The 21,474-nt window shown below is 38.3% G+C and overlaps 1 protein-coding gene across 6 annotated transcripts in view; it reads left to right on the forward strand.

Moving 5' to 3' along the window:
• The first annotated feature begins 740 nt into the window (after positions 1-740).
• Positions 741-21,474, forward strand: part of CD44 (CD44 molecule (IN blood group)) — an 82,350-nt gene continuing 61,616 nt past the window's right edge. For 3 of the 6 annotated variants that reach the window (XM_087719726.1, XM_087719720.1, XM_087719739.1), the window contains exon 1: positions 742-1,052. In XM_087719726.1, coding sequence (XP_087575852.1) covers positions 983-1,052 — 70 coding nt within the window. In that variant the 5' untranslated portion in view covers positions 742-982. Of the gene's footprint in view, positions 1,053-21,474 lie in introns of all 6 variants that reach the window. The other 3 variants (XM_087719712.1, XM_087719731.1, XM_087719746.1) reach the window with 2 other exon arrangements.

The raw sequence follows: 21,474 nt of genomic DNA on the forward strand, positions 1-21,474 counted from the left end.
GAAGAAGAGAGGAGAGGGGTCGAAGAGGAACACGGTTACAGAAAGAAGAAATTCAACCGCGTTTCCTGCTTTCTTCTGCCTTAACAGTCTGTTTTGAAATGAGTTTAAGGCAGGTAAATTCTGAGGGCAAAAAAAGGGCAGAAAACACCGGGCCAAGGTTTTTCTTTCCACTCTCGGTGTAATGTTTGAAGTCCATAATGGCACACGCAGAAGTTTCTCATTTATTAATCTAGGATTACAGGAAAAAATCTCTGAAAGAAACCAAAAAAGAAAGAAAAAAACCACCCTAAAGGTCCTTTCCTTGCCTTTATGAAAAGCGCAAGCACCTCTCAGCGGATGTTACAGTAAAGAACAAAAAACAGCAACCTAAATTTAATCGGTTTATAAGGTCTGGTGAGAGAAAAGAGGACTGGGACAACCCCAGAGGGGAGGGGAACATTCCTTGCTTAAACTCTTTGCCTTTCCAATGAATGCACAAAAAGAGGGAGGAAAGCCGGGATTAGGAACCCTTGCTAAAACTCAGCGATTGCAAGCCAGCCGCTTGCGCTCCTTTTTTTTTCGGGAGGGCCGCGTGCCGCGCCGAGCAACTCTTTCCACCCCGCCCCCAACCACGAGGTGCTTTCCAGCCCGGCCGCCTCGGGGAAAGCGCGTAGCGTTGAGTCAAAGCCGTTTGGAGCCTGCATGAAATATTAGCGGCAATTGTGCTTACTCATAAGTAGTACCCTTTTATCTCCTCCTCCTTCTTCTCCTCCTTTTTTTCTTTTTCTTTTTTTAAATGCCGTGTCACTTGTATTCAAACAGGGGTGTGACTTCAGATTCTGCTCCCCTCCCTGTTTAGGTCATTCACTACTTCAGGCGCGCTTCACATTGGAATAGAAGTGGTAGCCAAGCTTCAGACGCCGGCTTTCGGGACAGATTTATTTGTGTAAGCTGCGAGAGCAAACTCCTTCGTCTTTGGGTGCAAGATCTGGAAGCGGGAGCAATGGCCAAGTTCTGGTTGTGTGCAGCCGTTGGATTTTACGTGTTGCTGCAGCTTTGCGAAGCCCGAATGGGTAAGTGACGGGTGAATGGAACTCTTATCAGGAACTGAGCTGGGTTAGAGGAAAATGGAACATTAGATGAATACTTCTTCTGCTTGCCAGTGTGTCTAGTAGTTAACGTTGTTTAATCCCAGTGGCGTTTTATTGTTGGTTTGTGAATACAGTTTGTCCATGTGCGCTTTCCCCACTTTGGCGCGCGTACAGAGATATCCGAAAAGTTAGCCCCGAAAACCGTTCGGTAAAAGGAACGGTGAAGTTTGACAGAAGTTTTGCACATCTGGTGCACATTCAGCCGCGGCTAAGGCACTTAGAGATTCATTTTCCCTCACTTCGTTGTGCAAAGCAGATGGGAGAGGGAGAGAGCGCACAAATCCTCCTGCCTTGGACTTGGGTCTCTGCAGTGATGGGAAGTTAATTGTTCACATAAGAGATGCACAAAGCATTGTACCTCCAACGTAATGGAACTGAAAAGTGTTCGTTTGCTTTCAGACGAGACTGCTGCGATCTGGAAGCAGATTTTTAAGACCAGTTGGCAGGAAAAGAGTAGTTTTTTCCAACTTCATCCTACTCTCTCTACTAACGCCCCCCCCCCCCCCCGTCGCCCTTTCTAGTCGTTCCGTGAATAATAAAATGAAATGCTTGTTTGGGAATGAAAGTGGTTTATGTGTTTTTAAAAAAATCACATGCCTCAAATGTCAAAATGCTCTTAAAGTTGATGTGATACAGAGCCATAAATGGTTGCAGTGAAATAACTGTGCCTTTAACAGAGACTCATTGTTAATAGTAATTGCCCAGAGCTGTTTTGAAGGGAACCTATTATCCTTTTACCCTTATTTCTTCTCCCTTTACTCAGCACCCCATATCTGTTCCTGGGGGCTGACAAAACACTTTTAACAACTGTGGCAGTATCTTTATATTATCTGAACATAAAGAAATGAATGAGGGAATAGTTGCTTGGTGAATTTGAAATGGGTGTGTCAAACTGCACATTTCTCAATAAATTTTGGAATCACCAGGATAAAATATCCAGGAAAGCGTGTACAAATATTTCTCTAATGATTGTTATGAGTTTAATTAAACTACATATAAGTTTAATGAAAATAAAATCAAGGTGTTGAGTATGTCTTTTTAAGGCGGGTAGGAGGTGATCCTTATCAGGGTGAGATATTATACATGTACAATATAATACATATTATATTGTATACATGTAACGTATGCATGTGCACAAGTAAATAACATAATATTTCCAGTTTACTATCCACTCTCAACTAATACCTTATTTTATGAACTGCCAAATCTTTGATTGATAAGGACAGCTTGTTATTAGTCTTGGCGCAATCTTTTGTAAGAAAATAGAAGGGCACCCCTGTCCCTCATATATACTCCATTCCTTGGTAAGGTTAAGAGAAAAAGATTTCATGTACATCTTAAGAAAACTTTACATAACATTTTAAGATGGTAGGCAGTGCAGTACATTTCAGGCCAATTTTGTGGCAGGAAATGCCTGTGCAACTATGGATTATTCCTTCCCTATGTGCTGAGATGGAAATAGACTGGGCAACAGAAACAAGGAATATAATCTTTTTCTCTGGGAAGTAAGGCTGAATAAAGTATAGTATCATGATTTGTGATTCATATGTTCATTGACTAGTGAATAGTTTGTAGGTTTCAAAATCCAACAAAACTTTATATTCAGAAGCCAAAGTAGTACCAGAAATTCTTGTATAACAAATGCAAGGCATGCCTCTCCCAAGACACTTTCAGCCTAGTGGGAAGTAATTAAAAGGATTTTCCAGAGGTATAGATGACATTTTTACAGCATCTTTCCAGAATTTATATTACTTCCTTGATAATGATTTATAGAATCCTAATCCTGATGTTGTTTGTTATGGGCCAATAAAACTTCACTAAGAAATCCTGCTTACCCAAAAAGCTTTACTAAGCAGCCTTGGGCACATTACTTTCTTTAAATTTAATCTATACTGTAGGAGGCTGTTGTAGAATTACCATCCCCCATGTTTACATGAGTTATCCTAAAATGAGTGGATTATAATGTGACAATCATAATGAAAAAGAAAACCTTATATACATTTATACCATCAAATCAGAATTTTAGAAATATTTGAACATGCCAGTGATTGCAAAGTTCTTGCCCTGTCATAGAGGATAATAGCTATATGATGTAGGTAATATTGTATTGTACAAATTTCAGAAAGTCAGTCTATTAAAGTATAGCTACATGGATCATATCTTTCAGTTCTCCATTTTCAGTATTAGTTGGAACATAATGTGTTTTATTCATTTGGTGAATTCAGGTCCATGTATGATGGTGAATCTCCAATACTTACTCGTTTAAAATCTTTTCTGATAAGCTATTTAAATTGACAGTTAGGTTAAAGTTGCCTCAATTTCCGTGAATGTAGTCATGTTGATCGGGTATGGACATAACATGTTTCTTAGCTTCTCTTTTTTCGCTTTATTTCTGTATGAAGTAATGTCTTCCATTTCCTGAAACGTCTTTGAGCCAGAACTCATCAAAACTTAATTTTACATTTTCCTTTAGATTTTTATGTGCAATTACTTGATCCACTTTGTACTGTTAACATATAACTTAAGGTGTTAAGGTCTTCCACAGCTTGGGACAGGTTTCTAAGGGACTGCATAAGGAACTGCACACACATACACACACACACACACACCCCTACCTACCTACCTTCTGGTGGTAGTAGTGCACTTACAAAGCACTTTCACAAAACCAATTCCTCTCAATCATATCTCCTGTTATTTTATACCAGAAGACCTACTTTTATTCCTCCTTCAACATATTATTTGTATTTTGATCTTATTTTATGCCTTGTAGCATAGAAATTTGACCATAACTGGGAGAACTAAAGCACTCAATACCCTCTAGTATCTTAGAAAGGAAAATATTGATCAGCAAAGGGGTCAGTTTCCCTAGTCAGCTTGACCTTCTGAAGCGTTGCCTCATTATGCAGAGCTACTTAACTTACTGTGTAACTTCTATACATTTTAGTTGTATTTCTATGATAGGTAAAGTTGAAATTGTTTTTCAGATGAAATCAGGGGTTCCTGACAGAAGTAGAAGTGAGAACATCTAGTCCAATTTGTGCTCAGTGAATAATAGGTAATGGGGAAGCCCCTTCAGCATCTTCAACAGAGGTCTGAGGATAGTTTGCTTAAAAGCCTCCAGCAACGTAGAATTCATCAGTTTCCGTGGCATTTTGTTCAATTACATTTCACAAATGTAGGAAATTTTTTTGTAATGTTTAACCAGTGTTTATTCTTGCAATTTCCACCTAGTGTTCTAAGCTCTGTTTTAGGAACAATAGAACAATTCTCTTGCAACTTTTGCATGTCATGTTTTTACCAGTAAATGCAATTATTGACCTTCTGGCATTCATCTGAATGCATTAAGGCTTGAAGCAGATTTGACCTCCAAGTGTTTTAAAGCAGGCTTCAAAAACACCTACAAGCAGATGTGAGCACAACCCTTCTTCAGACTTTATGGCTGAATGTATGCAGTTTGCAGAGCTGCCTTCATGGCACCATTTTACAAGCCCTCACGTGTTCAGGCTATAATGCAGCAGGCTAAATTTACTGGCTTTTGCAAGTGTTTCCGTTAGAACTTGTTATCCAGCCCCCACACCTTCCTGGTTGCTTTTCTGTGATGTGCTTCAGTATGTTTAGTATTCTTAAAACATGTTGTCTAGGCTGAGCTTTTTATTTTTTTAAAAATAAGTGTGAAAGTATACTGAAATGCAATATTTATCATTTTATTTCAGCTGAATATTGTTTTGGTTTTGGCTTTGGCCTACCTTCTCAGAATCATCAGGAATTTAATACAACTCAAGTCCAAAGACAAAGTGTGAGACTGTTATAGGAGTTAACGGAGGGGTTCCAAAAAGGAAGCGGTGTGTGTGTGTGTGTGTGTGTGTGTGTGTGTGTGTGTGTGTGTGAGATAAATGTTTCTGAAGCAGAGTCAAGAAATATGAGAAAAGCATGGGAAGTGAATCAAGAAAGAGTAAAGATCCTCAGAGAGCAATGTAACATGAGCTTGGTTATTTATGAATGATCATAAACAAAAAAGTGTAATACACAATAAGTTTGAAAAAGAAAAATGTAAAAAAGAAAATAGCGGAATAAAATGTATCACCACTGCACTTTATCAGTAAAATATAGCATACACAAGAACAGAAATCCAGATTTCAAGTTAGCAGTTCTAGAGTTGGATAATAGCAGAATAAAAATACTTGAATTTTAGAAATTTAAAATACCAGTTTATGAATTCAATATAGTGAATAAATGAGAAGAGTTAATGTCCCCATCATGGAATAGGGATCCAATAGTCATTCTGAACAATTGCAAAGGATATGTTAATGTCAGAGCCATTTGAATACTGATTTAGATGAAAGGAAAAATTCAATTATTTTCTATAAGATAGTTATAAACCTCAGATTCAAACATTTAATCAATTATCTTTTAAATCAGTTCTAACAAAACATAATATATGTTTAAATTATAGTCTTTGGATTTTTATCTCCCCATTTCTGAATATATTTCATAAACCATATCAAAATATGATAAAGGAAACAAATGTGAAGATTTCAAATCTCTTATTCATTAATATTTGTCTTTTTGTCTATAATTAGTTCTAGTTCAATAAAGAATGTAGCAATAAAATTAGTTGCTTTAAATTTGAAATCAATATATTGTCAGGATAGATCATATATGAGATATTTTAAATAGCAAGTATCGGTAACTGGTAAATTGGTAAACAGAAAGATAAAGCAAAGAGGTGCTTAGAGCACGGGTATTAAACTTGCGGCCCACAGGCCAGATGCTTCACACACTGGCCACCCCCACCCCCGGTTTAGCAAAGGGGGAAAAAGTCACAATACATCACGTGATGATAACGTGACACCACGAGTTTGACACCTCTGGTTCAGAGGGATGAATTGTAATATAATTCTGAAATATGTGAGGATATTGTTTTTACTAAGACCAATTTATTTCCAGTGGATTTATTTTTGACATTTTGATTATACACTACTATATCCAGAGTCCAGTAGAAGACAAACATTTTCAAAGTTACAGCTCATGCAAAGAATGTAATAGCAGGATTAAACATAGTTTTCACAGTTTATAAATACACATACATTTGAATGATTTTCCATTCTGAGATAGAATTTCTTAAGCATCATTCTGTAATATTTCTTGTCTCAGATCTTTCTCTCTTGAGGGAGGTGGGGCAAAGGTTGCTGTACTTCTCATGGAACTTTTTCTATGTGGTATTAAAGTTTCTGTTATAAAGGTAGTCTAAATAAATTTAGAAACCAAAGGTGCAGATATGAAATTAAAATAGCATACACCAAGTCATTTGGCATCTAAACAATAGGTACAAATTACAAATTACATCTGTTCTTTAGATTGTTTCATCTATTTCAAAAGAAAGAAAATGTTGAGAAGAAATTTAAGTATTCATTTGAAACATAATAATACAGTTGCACATGCTTTAGAAGAAGAGCCAGCCTATTTTTAAGCCTTTTCATGAGCATAAAAAAATGAGAGATTGCATTAAGATTCGCACCAATCCCTAAGGGACCCCACAAAGCAGGGGCCAAGAGCCAGAACTCTTGTTTTCAATCAACAGACTGGAAATGGCCTTGAAAAAGGATACAAACCAGATGGTTTGTATCCTTTTTTTCTATACCTTTCAATGGTATAGAAAGCCACTGAGAAGTCAACTAGATCAAGGATGGGAAGCACATCCCCCCAGTGTCCTTTCCACCAGAGATCATCAAAATCAATGCGATTTCCATTTCATATCCAGACCTGAATCCCAACTGAAAGGGGTCCAAATAATCTGTTTTCTTAAGGAACCCTTTGGAGCTGCACTACAACTATCTTCTCAAAATCTTTCCCAGAAAGGGAACATTGGAGATAAGATGTAAAGTGTCTATCAGAGTGGGATCTAGGAATGGTTTCTTAAGAAGGGCACAAACCCCCTGCACATCATCTCCCAGGAAGCTTTTATAAATCAGGGGGAATGCAGATCTACAACACATGTGGCTGCACTCACATTCTGTAGGATCCTGTCCATGTCCTGAGGACTAACAGGGTCAAACCATTCCCAAATAAGTGAGCAAACACCTGTGCCAGGTATCTCTACCAGACCAATGGCTCCACTGACATTCAACTGGGAATGAATCTGAGTGTTTGTTTTTTTTCTGCCAGGAAGTTAGTAAATTCCTCCAGTATGCTCCTGCAGGCAGAATTGGGTGAGTTACAGAGGTGGTATTCAGCCGGTTCTGGTGAACTGGTAGCGGAAATTTTGAGTAGTTCAGAGAACCGTCAAATACCACCTATGGCTGACCCAACCCCTGATTTATTCGCTGCTTCCCGAGTCCCAGCTGATCGGTTGGGTCTTCTTTTGTTGCCCTGCATAGGAGAACGGAGCTGGAAAGCAGGTTAGTGGGGTGGGGAGGGAATGGGGATTTTGCAGTATCCTCCTCCTGCCGATTTAAAAGACCGCAAACATGGAAGTTTCATCAGATTCCTAGTATTTTGCTATTCCAGATGAATGTCAGGAAAATACCCTTTCCAGTCTTAATATTTCATTGGTTTGTGTGTGCTTCAAAACAAGAGCCTGCTTGAACTGGCAGTTGGACCTTTTGCTAACACTGATGATGGACAGTATCCTTCAGCCACTGTATCTGAAGTCCAACTGGCGAGTGTGGTTGGGTGACACGACACACTTTCTCGCAATATTTGAGTTCCTCCCTTCATCTGCCTTGAAAGTCATCACTGAGAGGACTACCTATAATATCCAAAGCAGTATTTTAATTATAGAAAAGCAAATTATGAGAAATTATGTCATTTGAAAGGTTTGTCTAATTCCCACTATCACCCTCTATAATAATTGAAGTTTTAAAACTATCCTTAATCGGCCTACACATAGTCTTTTATTTATTTAGTAACTGTTTGAAGTTACTATAACACTGAAAGCACTGAATTATTTTTCACATACTATTGTAGTATACCCATGGTCACATATCAAAATTCAGATTCATGGTAACTGCCGTGTATTTATGATAGTTGCAGTGTCCCAGGGTTATGTGATCACCTTTTATGACCACAAGTCAAGGACAACATGTATGTATTTAGCAATACTAGTCTTATCTGAATTTAACCAGTGGTGAAACAATTTAGGGTAACCTGCCTTCTCAGGTAGGATCAAAACTGGCTTTTTAGTCTAAGCTCATAAAAGACAGTCTTCATCAGTGCTACCTGCAATATTACCTATGCCAATTTATTATATCAAACCAGAGTATCTTCCTTTTCCAGTATTAAGCAGAACTTTTATCTTTTGGAGAATTCTTTATTCAGTTAATCACCTAATGAAGTAGCAGTAGCTAACCAACTTGAGAATGAGAGAGCATCTAGAACAGGAGTCTCTAATCCCCCGGGACGCGGTCTACTACCAAGTCTTAAGCGGTTCCGAACTCGTCCGCAGAAGAAGTGGATAATCGTGTGCGTCTTGTACCTGTTGTTCATGTGGAACCATCCCCCTGCCTTGCCGGAAAGCTTGGGGAACTCTAATCTAGAAGTTCTAGAGCTATGTTATTATTGCCAACTAAATAGATACAATTATACATTTTCAGAAGTTGTGTTCAAGTCATTTTCACTTTATTTATCTGGATCTGAATTGTTTATTTGAGCACAAGATAGTAATAAACCAGAGATCAAAGAATACTATCATGTCTTTATAATGGATCCCAGCGACTTTCCTTTTTAATTTCACATCTTTTTGTTTTACTGGCAACCATTATTGGGAAAGGTTTTAGAAGTGTAGTGTTAAGTTCACAGTTTAAAAGGCAGTTAGGAAAGTTCAAGGTACTATGGATTGTTTAGTCGTTGGCTCTTAGAAAGATAATGTATTACAGCCTGCAAAATTTCCATAACTGCTTACATCCTCTGCTGTAATAGAACTTTTGTGCAGAAACAGAAAATGTGTGTTATGTATTTCACAAGGCATACAGATACGAACTATTTGTTTAGTGACCATTAGAAGCTAAAGCAGTGCTGAATGAAAAGACTTGCAACCTGTGCCTGAAGTTAAGCCACTGCAACGTCTCTGGGGTCACATAAGCAAAATTCAGACTCTTGGCAGCCCTTCCACATTTAAATTGTATGACTGAAGGGGTGCTTCAACTCCTCCCACATGAGTTCTGGTTCTATGCGGCAAATACTCTTTGGTGAAAGTACCGTAAAAAAAATAGTGGTGGTTCAGCTTCTCCAGTGAAATCATGTGACTCCCCAGCCCCGTAGGACAACACAAATAAGAATGCCAACAAATGGGGAGGGCTGGAAGCAGTTTTGCCCAGTGAGAAAATGCTGGAGGCTGGCTCAGGGAGCACTATAGGAGTCGAATCTGCCCTCAAGTGCAGTCTTTAAGGGACAGGTGCTCTTCCATTGGACCACAAGTCAAAGAAGATGGAAGATCCCCTTGCTCTGTTTATCCTGGAAAAAAATCCAACAGGCAACTGGGAAGAGAGATGATTAAGCACAGGGAGGGCCGGGATGGCAAAATCAGATTCAACTTGCTCAATGGATTCTTTCATTGCAATTCCTAGATAATGTAGCTTTTGGCATACCAAGGTTCTGGGACTGCTTACTGCTCCACAATGCATGGTAATTGATCAAAAGGGCAGAAATGGGTGGAGAGGGGAACATAGGCAGATGGACACAGCTGGAGGCAGTTCTTTACCTTACTGAGACTTTGAGACTGGGAAAAACTAAATCCAGAATGGCTTGGATTTGGGTGGGCACTCGCTGAATGGGGTCTATGACAATTCGCCATGGCCAACTCGCCATGGCCATCTCACCACAGGACAACTCACTGCAGGAAAAGAGTTACATTAATATCAAAGAAATGGTGGAATAAAATAATTAAAGGATGCAAATGGAGGGACAGAATGAAATATGAATGGCAAAAATTAAAGTAATTTTATTTATTTTAAATAATTAAATATAATTGTTAAATTGTCCCACAATGAGTTGTCATGCAGTAAGTTGGCTGTGGCAAGTTGTCCTGTGCCAGGTTGCCGGTGGTGAGTTGACTGTAGCAAGTTGGACTCAATGAGTTGGCTGTGGGTTGGCCACAGTGAGTTGGCTGTGACAAGTTGTCCCATTCCCCACTGAAGGTCCCATGATTCTCAGTTGACAATCGCAATGAGAGTTCCAAAATAGCTGTTGTAAATCATTATGGTCATGTGACATCTCACTTTAGAGCAGTCTCGTTCTCAATTGTAGTTGTAAGTCAAGGTTACTTGTATTTATTTGCTTACCATATGTAGACACTCTAGGAAAACACTTATTAGAAAGCCAAAGTAGTTGTGGTTACTCTGTGATTTTTACACACCATATGGAATAATAATTGAAAATAACCACCTATATGCAGGTTTGGTCTTTTTCTGATTCAGAAATGCTCTTTGTTACTCTTTTTGTTATGAATGTGAATAGTCTTTTAAATTTCCTTAACCAACATCTTGCTCTATAGAGAATTTTAAAAAAAACTTTACTGAATCTAGATCATCACCTATAGTAGTTCATTTGAAATCATATGACCTTTCTTATAAAAATCCACTATAAATTTCAAACAAACATCCTCTGGGCTGTAAAAACTTGGCAAACAGCCTGTGTTTTTTCAGTTGATTTGCACATAGAATCCCAGTTGCAAAGAACAGAATGCCAAACCTGACGGCTTGTCTTCCCTGATTGTCAAACCACAATCAAGCTTTCTTGTAGTGATGAGTTGGCTGTACCATCAGTAGCAGTTGGCTGTGAATTCCCTGCTTCTGCTTTTGATGACCCCACCCTCAGCATGAAAGGAATGTTTGGAAGTCAATTAAATGGAGTAGAATAAAAGGAATGAAAAGATCAGAGAAAAGGAAAAAGGGTAATAAGCAAAGCAGTGTCTTAAAATATTTTCTTTATCACATGGATATTCCAATTAATTGCAAGTACATTTATACAACTTCTTTCTTTCCTCTCTCTGAACTCATGGATATATTTGGTGTTGGCTTTTATTCAAAAGGGAACACTTTTCCAAAACATGTAAAAGCAAATAGGATTTGGTTGTGTTTCATAAGTTTAAGCAGGTTGCAATGCTTAACCCACAACACAATGGAATTTCTATTGCTTTGGTCGAATATTCTACCATTGCCAGCTTATTTTATATTTTCTTCTGTTTTGTTTGTTAAGATGATTAATTCTAAACAGTATTGTGGTGCTATGCAACCAAAGAGAAGTTCTTTTAAGATGTCGTTGATTTGGATAGGAAAAATTAGCTCATGTTTAAATTTAAGCAGCTGAAATCCAATGGACATGCTTAATTTTGGCTGAATCATGTTCAGTAGAACTTTGACTTACGTACCGCTTCACAATGCTTTTTAGCCCTCTCTAAGAAGTTTACAGAGTCAGCATATTGCCCCCAACAATCTGGATCCTCATTTTACCCACCTCGGAAGGATGGAAGGTTGAGGCAACCTTGAGTCAGTGAGGTTTGAACTGCCGAACTGCAGTCAGCCGGCAGTCAGCAGAAGTATATTTGATAATGTTTATAGCATAAACATTTCAGATGAAATGTATCTGACTGGGCTACCCTCCCCCCCACAAAACGATATGCAAGATCTTATATTGATTGCTTTCATTCAACTTTGCCTAGGATTTCTGTAATGTAGTTTAATTTAAAATAAATAGCAAATGGGTTTAAAACTAACATTGAAAAATAGAAATACCAATCTATCTGAAATAATTGTTTGGCTGTGCAAAGTTTATGATGAAAACTCACTTTTAATATTGGTCACAATACTTTTCTCTAGCATCAACTCTAATTTAGAGCAGAACATGATTAAATGTTTATAGTTCTGGTGTCAATGCATGGCTAAGTAATGAAAAATTCTCAAGAAAGGAAATGATTAACAGTGGGTTGCCTGGTTCTATTTTGGAAATAGCATTTGCTTTTGATTGAGTGAATTGCAGCACGGGTGGCGAAAGAAACCCTTCCAAAAGACGTTTTTCCATCTCCAGCTTTGTTTTTCCATTTGTTTGCTACTGGTGATACTCTGGAAAAAAGGGTGTGGTATGCAGTGTCAGACATGTTAGGCATTAAATGTGAATTTTTTATTACTCATTTTGCCATGCAGAGACTCCTTTTTTCTGCTAAGTGTTTTCCATATGGGCAGAGGAAGCTTGTGCGAGAGAGAGACAGAGAGATTGCCTTCCAATACTGCCAAGTCTAAATATGTGTATATATCGAATTGTTAGAAGACTGTTCAAGATACCAGGCAGGGAATAAATAATTTGAAAATGCTTAACTTAATAGTTAAGAAAATTCTGTTTTCAAATAATGCCTACTTACACAAAACTTACCCAAATATTATAACTGTCATCTCTTCCTGTTCTGAATTTTTATTTACAATTGGGTGAATAGTGAATGACAAAAGGTACACTTCAATGTCTTTGCATATAAAGTGAACACTTTTTATTAAGAATTTGCCTAGACATTTCAGCATATTGGATAGTAGGTTGGATTGGTTGTGTCTACTAACTGTTATGAGTTATGGGGACATTGATAGTAAATTCACAGTAGTCATCCAATGACTACCCATACACTGCTATATCCATAAGTTTCAATATCAGTTGAAAAATGATAATGATATATTTCTGCAACAGGGAAATACTTCCTCAAAAAATCTTTGCAAGAGATTCTACAACCAATGTCTAAAATAACATTGTGTACTGATTAGATGTATCTTCCTTGACACCTGAAACGGTAAAAGAAGAAAAAGACTGATTAGATGGTTCTACTGGAACTAGGGAATCAGCCATGAGGCTTAAAAAGTAATTTTGGTCTTCTCCCGGTCTCTGAACATAACCTATCTTATAAAGCTGTTGAGGAGACAAAAGATATGGCAGGCACTATCTATGCTGCTCTAAGTTAATATAATATAAATAAGTAAATAAGAATATTTGTGCTGAATAACAAAAAGAATAACAATAAAAGGCCTGAAAATAATCCTGTAGGTCTCCAACTACAGGTTGTCCTCAACCTACAACAGTTTTTTAGTAACTTTTCAAAGTTACAATGGCATTAACTTTTTCACAATTAATGACCTTTGCAGCATCCCCTTTTTCATGGTATCAAAATTCAGATGCTTGGCAACAGGTTCATATTTATGAGTATGGGCTGTGACCCAATATCATGTGATCATCTTTTGCAATCTTCTGACAAGCAAAATCAGTGGGGAACCCAGATTGACTTAACAACCAGGATGCTAACTTATCAAGTGCAGTGATTCACTTAACAACTGGGGCAGGAAAGGTTGTAAAATGGGGCAAAACTCACTTAACAAATGTCTCGCTAAACAACAGAAATTTTAGACTCAATTGTGATCATAAGTTGACGACTACCTGTAATCCCTTTCATTAGACTATGTCAGCATTTTACCTTTCTTTTTCAACCTAATAACTTCTATAATATTTATGTAATTATGCAAAGATTATTAATCTTTGGTGGCATCCATTATTAACAGGAAGAATTAAGGGGAAATTGTTTCTTTGAAAATTGTAAAAATAATCATAATGTAAAAAAAATACAAGTTTGAATTATGTTTGCATCTTCTTTAATTTCTTTTTTCTGACTGTTCTTTGGCAAATAACTCAAATTAATTTGTTTACTTTTCTGCCCTGACTCTAGACCTCTAGATTTTGTAGTTAAGACTTTCCATATTGCCTGGTTATTGTAATAACTTCTATAAATATGTTCCTTTTGTTGACGCTTGAGTACACAATAAACTGGGCCCAGATCATATCAACTTTCTATTTTTTTGCAGCCTGATTTTCATTTTTAGTATTGCGGAATTAATAAATTTCTAAACTCTTCAAGAACTATAGAATAGTACCAGGCTATATGACTAAGTGGAACACCCACATAAAACAGCAAAATTATATTTGTTAAGATACATAACCTACAATATTAACTGAATTCTAAAGATTAAAAAAAAAGTTAGCTTGGGACAATAAAAAACTTTCCTATCCTCCTTTTGTGCAGTATGAATTTTAAAACTTCAGCATTACCACAGAAAACCCCTGGTGTAAAACCTCATATAGCTACTTCCATAAAAAGATAAATAATTTAGCAATGACCATTTGTTTGTTTTAACTCTTGCTCTTTAACAACTTTCGAAATTCAGAATTTCCTTATGCCTGGAAATCAGATTTTTCTCATCCTGCATTCAGATACATCCTTAGTTAACAATGATAATTGGGTCAGCAACTTTGTTACTAGGAAATACAATCATAAGGCACAATGTCATGTGAGAAAATCAATTTGCAACGGCAGTTTTGGCTGCAGTTAGATGAATCCTGCATGGTTGTTAAGCGTGAGACACACAATTGCCATTTGCAATCTCCTGCCTGTTTCCCCATTGCCTTTGCTTGTTGAAAGCCAGAAGTTCACAAATTGCAATCACAGAATGCTGCAACCGTCATAATTCCGAACTGGTTGCCAAGCATCCAACATGTGACTGGGGATTCTGTAACACAGGAGTGTCAAACTCATGGGTTGGCTGCATCACTCTAGCCATTCCCATCCCCGTTTTAGTGAAGGGGGGAAAGTTGCAATATGGTACATGACATAGTTGCGAGTTTGACACCCCTGCTGAAGTGGCTACAACTATGGAGATCATAGGTCTTCTTGTATAGCACCATTTTATAATTTTGAATGGCCACTGAAGAAGAGGATTCCCTGGAGTAATTTTTCCTGCATTATATCTGTTTAAATGGAGGCTAGACAGCCATCTTGTATAAATAGTTTTATTTCGATTCCTGCATTATTTATTTTGAGGGGGGAGGGAAACAACTCCTTTAAAGAAATCCTCCAATTTATGTAATGGATTTCTGTTTGACATGCAAGCATTCAGGACCCTTGCACTTCTTATCTCAAATTTGGCTGACTTATTGACTGGGTTCTTAGCTGTTTAATTATGACAGACCTACCTTAGAACTTGGGTTTGAAGTTCCGATGGTTGACCTTCATCACGTGATGAAACCTTGGCACTTAGCAACACAGCTGCAGTTATGACTGTTTGAAGCACCCTGTGATCACATGACTGTATTTTATGACAGTTTTGCTGAAAACTAGAAGTGCTGGTTTTCAGTAAAACTGCACCCATAGTGAACCATTGATTTGCTTAATGATTGTGGTATTCTCCTGTGCACTGCTCGGAGAGTCCAAGCATGGGTTAAATTCAATCTATCTGGGCAAGGACTGAGTTGATTTTCTTAGGCATGCCCCATGCTCCTCATTGAGGTCCTGTTTAAAAACTCAGTCTAGCCCAGTAAGGACCGTTTTTAGGGAGCTCCTCAGTCCTTGACCAGATAGACTGGGACTCTCCAAGTAGTTAGCAAGCATTATTTTATTTTTGTGCAGTTATTCCCTTTTCAGATACCTAGTTTGCTTAGGGAAGGATTTTTCTGCTGTATTTTGTTAATTTACCTCAGAGAGGGCTATCACGGCTTGGAGCCTTTCCGCACAGCTTGTGGGGGAGTTTTCCACAGGGGCTCGTTCAGCAGCTGCTGGTGAGCACTGAGGGAGAGAGGAGGCTTCTACTCCCCCCAACTGTTGGAGGATTGTCTTTTTAGCGCAAGAGGCTGCGGCTACACCCGACAGTCTGCGGATTGCCCAGTGAGCATGGTGACCATTTTAAATGGCCTTTTTTCACATCCTTTTTTCCTCGGCCCAGAAATTTGCCAGCGCAGTCCCTTGCAATCGCAGATCACCGCTGGGGAGTGTTGGTCTTTGTTTGGGTCGCCGGCAATGCCTCCCCCCCCACCAATCCACTCCATGGGCGGCATTGTAGCATTTGGCCCATAGGTCATGCTCCACAGTCGGATAGATCTGCAGGTGCAGTGGGATCAGTGGGTTTGCACCATGTATCCTTCACCGCTACCACCACCTACTATCCGTCACCCAGTTTTACAAGAGCTGCTTAGACCTGTGATATCTGGGAGTGTTGAGATCGCTGAGGATCATCACGAACATGGCGGAGCGAGGTTAGGTGAAGGAGGAAGAACTAGCAGGGCCTTCCACTAAGTGGAGTAGGCCAGAACCCCCTCGCAAAGGGGCTAAGGGCAGGAAGTTCACCAAGAGGAAAGATCCTTAGGGCAGCAGAGAGGCTCAGGATTCATCCAGGAATGTGCAGAGAAGACACAAGGCCTTTGAAAAGGCCCAAACACTGGCCATATCCTCTGGCCAGCAGGCCTAGCAAACTGGATCTCTCCAGCCTTGGACAGATCTCCGGTTCAGTGGTTCCTCCTACCCATCCATGCTTTGACTCTCCCACAGTGCCCAGAGAATGACCGTTCAGGTAAGCCAATGGTCATTCAGTTAGTAAACATGGTTATTTGCTTAATGACTTTAGTGATTTGCTTAATGACTGACCACAGAAATTTGGTCAGTCACATAAGCAACATATTTTATGACTATCATGACTTCAGACCATGATGTGAAGGCTCCATCACAGTCATAAGCCCAGAATTACCACCTGTATTGACTTTCATGGCTTTTCATTTCCAAGTTGAAATTTATTGTCTTTCCATGCAATACTTCTTAATTGTATCCCTTCAGTTTTTTAATATGTTTATTTAGAGCCCCTGTTTATGGGAGGTTTACAAATATAAACTCTAAATAAATATTCCACTATTAGTCTTATCTGCGGAGGATTGGTTTCCATTTAACAATAAAGATGTATGCTTTTTCAATCTGTGTAAACGTGGATCAGCAACACATTAGGGCCAGTTATTTATTTGTTTTGTTTAGTGTACGGCATTTACAGAGGTTATCCAATCACTGATATATAAAACTCTGTGATAAGACTAACAATGACCGTGATAACTTGGGAATGATGGAAGTTATAATCCAGTACATTCAGTGAGTCATATAGTATGAGTTAAGAATATTTTCTTGAAAATAATTGGTTTTTCATTTTTTTCAATGGGATGGAATAGTCCAGTGATTGCGAACCTTTTTGGCACCGAGTGCCCAAACAGGAACATGTGCATGTGCGTGCCGGAGCGCTGGAAACCCGAAGACCAACTGGCTGGTGTGTGCATGCTTGCTTTTGGGGCATTTGTGGGGCATTTTCAGGCTGTTGTTCGGCCTGAAACAGCCCAAAAAACATCCTGGAAAATGGCCTGGTTTTTGGCTGTTTTCAGGCCGTTTTCAGGTGCTCTGGCAAAGACCAGCTGGCCGGTGCACATGCATGTGCAGGAAACCAGAAGAGCAGCTGACGACAGCACACATGCCCACAGAGAGGGCTCTGTGTGCCACCTCTGGCACGGGTGCCATATGTCCTCCATCATGGGAATAGTCTCTTTAATATAAAGGAATTCATTGGTGTGACTCATGAAGAAATTTGGTCTTGCTGATTGCATATTTCAGAGTTTGCTTGGCAGAGATACTTATTTCTCAACTGCATGGATTTACTTGTCTCCACAAATGAATATAGCAAGATATTTTCCAAGAGATATGAGAAGGATATGTAATGTCTTCATTAGAGGACCTAATGTCACTAATTAATTTACAATTCAGTGAAACAAATGTATGGCTGCTGATTTATTTATTTTTGCCTCATGTTCCAGTTTTTCCAGAGTAGGAAATAGGTGTAGATCATTTGTATTAGCACTGTCTTTAATGCTGCTGATTTAACTGGCTTACTAGAGTACAGCTGGGTATGGTTCCAAATACTTGAATTCATCTTGTTTGCTTGTGAAAATCAAATTAATTCAACATATGAAATTAAATTATTAAGTTGACTTGAATTTAAGAGGTTTCTGCACATGTTCAAAAACCTTTTTTGAATTTTCAAATCAATTTGGTTTTAAATAAGTTCAGTTCCTCATTCTAAGTTGTCAGTTTGATTTAGAATGTTACTTCACCTTTGAGGTAGAATTAAATCATCCTTGAGGGAAAAATCCAAATTGAAAACTTCAAACATACTTGCTGTATGTTTCTGTTCTATGTTGTAAGATGGGATCTTTCTTTGGGTAGGAAAGAGTATCTGTATTGGCTTCTGCATTGCTACAGCCAATACAGGCAAACTCAGAGACATTGCAGTTTGATTTAATCCATTGCAAACAAACCAATAAATGTAATAAAATGAGTTCCACACATATTTTGACTTCCCAATGTGCATAAACACTATTTGCATTATGCCTACGCTATATTGTAGTCTATTAAGTGTGCAATGTCTAAATTTTTATGTCTAAAAAATGTAGCTACTTTAATTAAAAAATACTTCATTGCTAAAAAGTGCTAATCATAATTTGAGCCTTCAGCGAGTCATAATATCTGTGAAGTGCATTAAAGTGCAGCACAATAAAACGAGGCATATCTGTACAAGTATAATTAGTACATGTAACTGAGTCCCTAAAGACAAATATATTCATACGTTATGCCCCAGTTATGTAGCAATTACCTTTCCTTTCTGACCCACTTTCAAATATTGATTTTAGTCTTTAATATTGAGGGAATAGAAAGGAAGCCGATCTTTGGATACCCAGAGAGAAGGAGGCATCAATTTGGAAATGCTGGCAGATTATCACTTATCAGGACATTGGTACTGTAACTGGAGGTTGTATATTTATTATGAGAGCCAGTTTGACATGGTGTTTAAGGCATCCAGTTAGAAATAAGGAATTCTGCCTTAGGCATAAAGCCACCTGAGTGACCTTGGTCCAATTACTAGGGAGGAGGCAAGAGCAAACCACTTCTGTAAATCCTAGCTAAGAAAACTGCAGGGTAGTCCAAGCAGTGGCCAGGAGTCAACACTGATTTGAAGGCACACTCATGGGTGTGGACACTTCACACAAAAGCTGGACTTATTTGGAAGGAATGCCCATTCCTACTTTCAAACCCAAATATTTCATAATTATTTCATTTGAAGGCCCAGTTCCATGGATTTGGGTCAGTTTCTGAGACTTTTGCTATTTAATCAATACCAAATCACTCGTTGCCCAAGAAGGCCATAAGAATTTTTAGAATAAGTGTAACTTTTTTTTTTGGTGCTTGCTAACTCCTGAATGATCATAGGATTTTGTTTATTCTTCTGTTTTTATATTCCTGTTTGGTGGTCTTAGAGTTTTAACCATTTATCCCTACCACTGGGAATTGTATATATCACCTTGAAAATGATAGACATTCCATTTGTTTAATCATTCTGTAAATAAAATTACACCTGTGAAATAAGTATGTTTCTTGTAAAAATATCAGATTAATATTTCTTCTTTTCAGCACAATTATTAACTTGACTGTTGAACATTCATGAAATAGCTATTTTGGCAGCTACAACAAGTATTACATCAGGACTTTTCCCTCAAGTGATGTAATACAATTACAGTTGTATTACAGTTGGAATCTGTGGAATACAGTTATGGCCCTTTAGCAGAAGTTGGCATTCAGTTGTTGCACTGAAATAATATAGATCTGATGCAAACGAGCTTTTCATTTCAAGTTGCTATTCCATATAATATCACTTTTCCCTTCTCAATGACTTTTATTTTTGTGTCTTGTCTTTTTCAGCTATAAGTTCAAGAACAGGTGTTATCTCTTTTTTATTATACTGTAGCTTCTTGTAAAGACTTTTTGGGGATAGACATGAATAAAAAAAATATCTGAGACAAATATAATAAAACAAGTGCCAGTGGTTGAACATGTTAGATTCTAGATGTAGAATTATTTTTCCTCTACATCAAAGAGGTCAAAGATAAAAAAAATTCCCATAGGGGAGAAAAGCTATCTGACAAAAATATTTTTAGTTAGCAAGAATGATTAGGAATGATTTACTTGAGAAAGGAGACATTAATTCAAAAATAATATAAATAATATATCTAATACAGGAATAAGGAGAAGAGAAAATTTAATAGATCTCCAGATTATTTCAGTAAATGGATAGTGTAGCCAATTAGCAGATCGCAAATGTCTGGTTTTCACATCTTCCTTATAAGAGGAAAACTTCATTTCTGATGATTCTACACATGCTGCTTTTTTTTCAATTCTAAGAATATTTATTTATTTGTTAAATTTATTTGCCATCTATTTCACTTAGCTACTCTAAGCAGCTTTCAGCAATAAAAAGAAAGAAACTAAAGGAGTTTAAACAAAACAAAATAATAAAACAATGAAATAAACAATGAAAAAGAAAACAGCGAGAATACATCAATGTGATCACAAAAAGATGGACAGGTAGAGAGCAGAGAACAAAGTAAGGAAGTGAATCCTCCCAGTCACCTCCAAATGGGAATTCCCCATTTGGTCCCCAGGTCTTCAGGCTCCTGTGGAAAAATAGGAGGTTGGGGACAGATCTTACCCTAGAGAGTAGGATGTTCCAAAGGGTGGACGCTGTGGCAGAGAAGGCTCTTCTTCTGATAGTCAAAGGTGTTTGACTGATGGGATCTGCAGTAGGCTCTCTTTGCTGGCACAAATAACATGAGCTTATCCTAGCATGATGAGATGGTTCATCAGATAGCCTGGACCTATGTCAATGAAGGCTTTAAAGTCTTAACCAACATCTTGAACTGCACTGAGAAGCAAACCAGTAGCTGAAATTTGCAAAGCACAGGAGCATCCTAGGTATCCCCAAAATTGCTCTTGTTGCTGCAACTTGGACCAGCTGAAACCTTCTGAATAGATTTCAAGGGTAGCCCATATACACCACATTGCAATTGTCCAGACAAGAGATGACTAGGACTTGAATAACTGAGTGAAGGAAGTCATGATCCAAGAAAAGTCGCAACTGATACATAAACCGAAGCTGTGCAAAAGCTCTTCTAGTCATGCCTATCAATTATTCCTTGGGAAGGAGATGTGTCTCCAGGAGAACCCCTAAGCTGTGAACTAGGTCTGAAGGGGATAGTGCAACTCTGTCTAGAATAAAGGATGACAAAAGGCTCCAGGCATCAAAAGCCACTCAGTCTTGTCAGGGCTCAGTGGAAATCTCACATACCCCAGCCAGGTCCCTACAGCTTCTAGGCATCGTGAGACACCAGAGATAGCATCACTCAAGTTACCAGATGTAGAGATGAAGAGCAGAGTATCATCAGGATGTGGATAATACCTCAACCCATGTTGACAAATGATCTCACGCAATAGCTTGATGTAGTTGTTAAACAGAAGAGAGGTGAGTACTGAATGCTGTGGGATACCGCAAGCGAATGGTCGGGTGCTCGATCTCTCACTCCCTGTCTACATTGATTTGGCCCAACCTTGGAGAAAGGAGTTGAACCTGTGCAGACCTGCCACCCAGTTCTAATTCACATACCTAGCCCAAAAGGATACCATGGTCAAAAATAT

The sequence above is a fragment of the Thamnophis sirtalis genome, unplaced genomic scaffold, assembly GCF_051295495.1.
Source record: "Thamnophis sirtalis isolate CommonGarterSnake01/CBP01778 unplaced genomic scaffold, rThaSir2_p1.2 scaffold_1, whole genome shotgun sequence".
In the NCBI taxonomy this organism is placed as follows: Eukaryota; Metazoa; Chordata; class Lepidosauria; order Squamata; family Natricidae; genus Thamnophis; species Thamnophis sirtalis.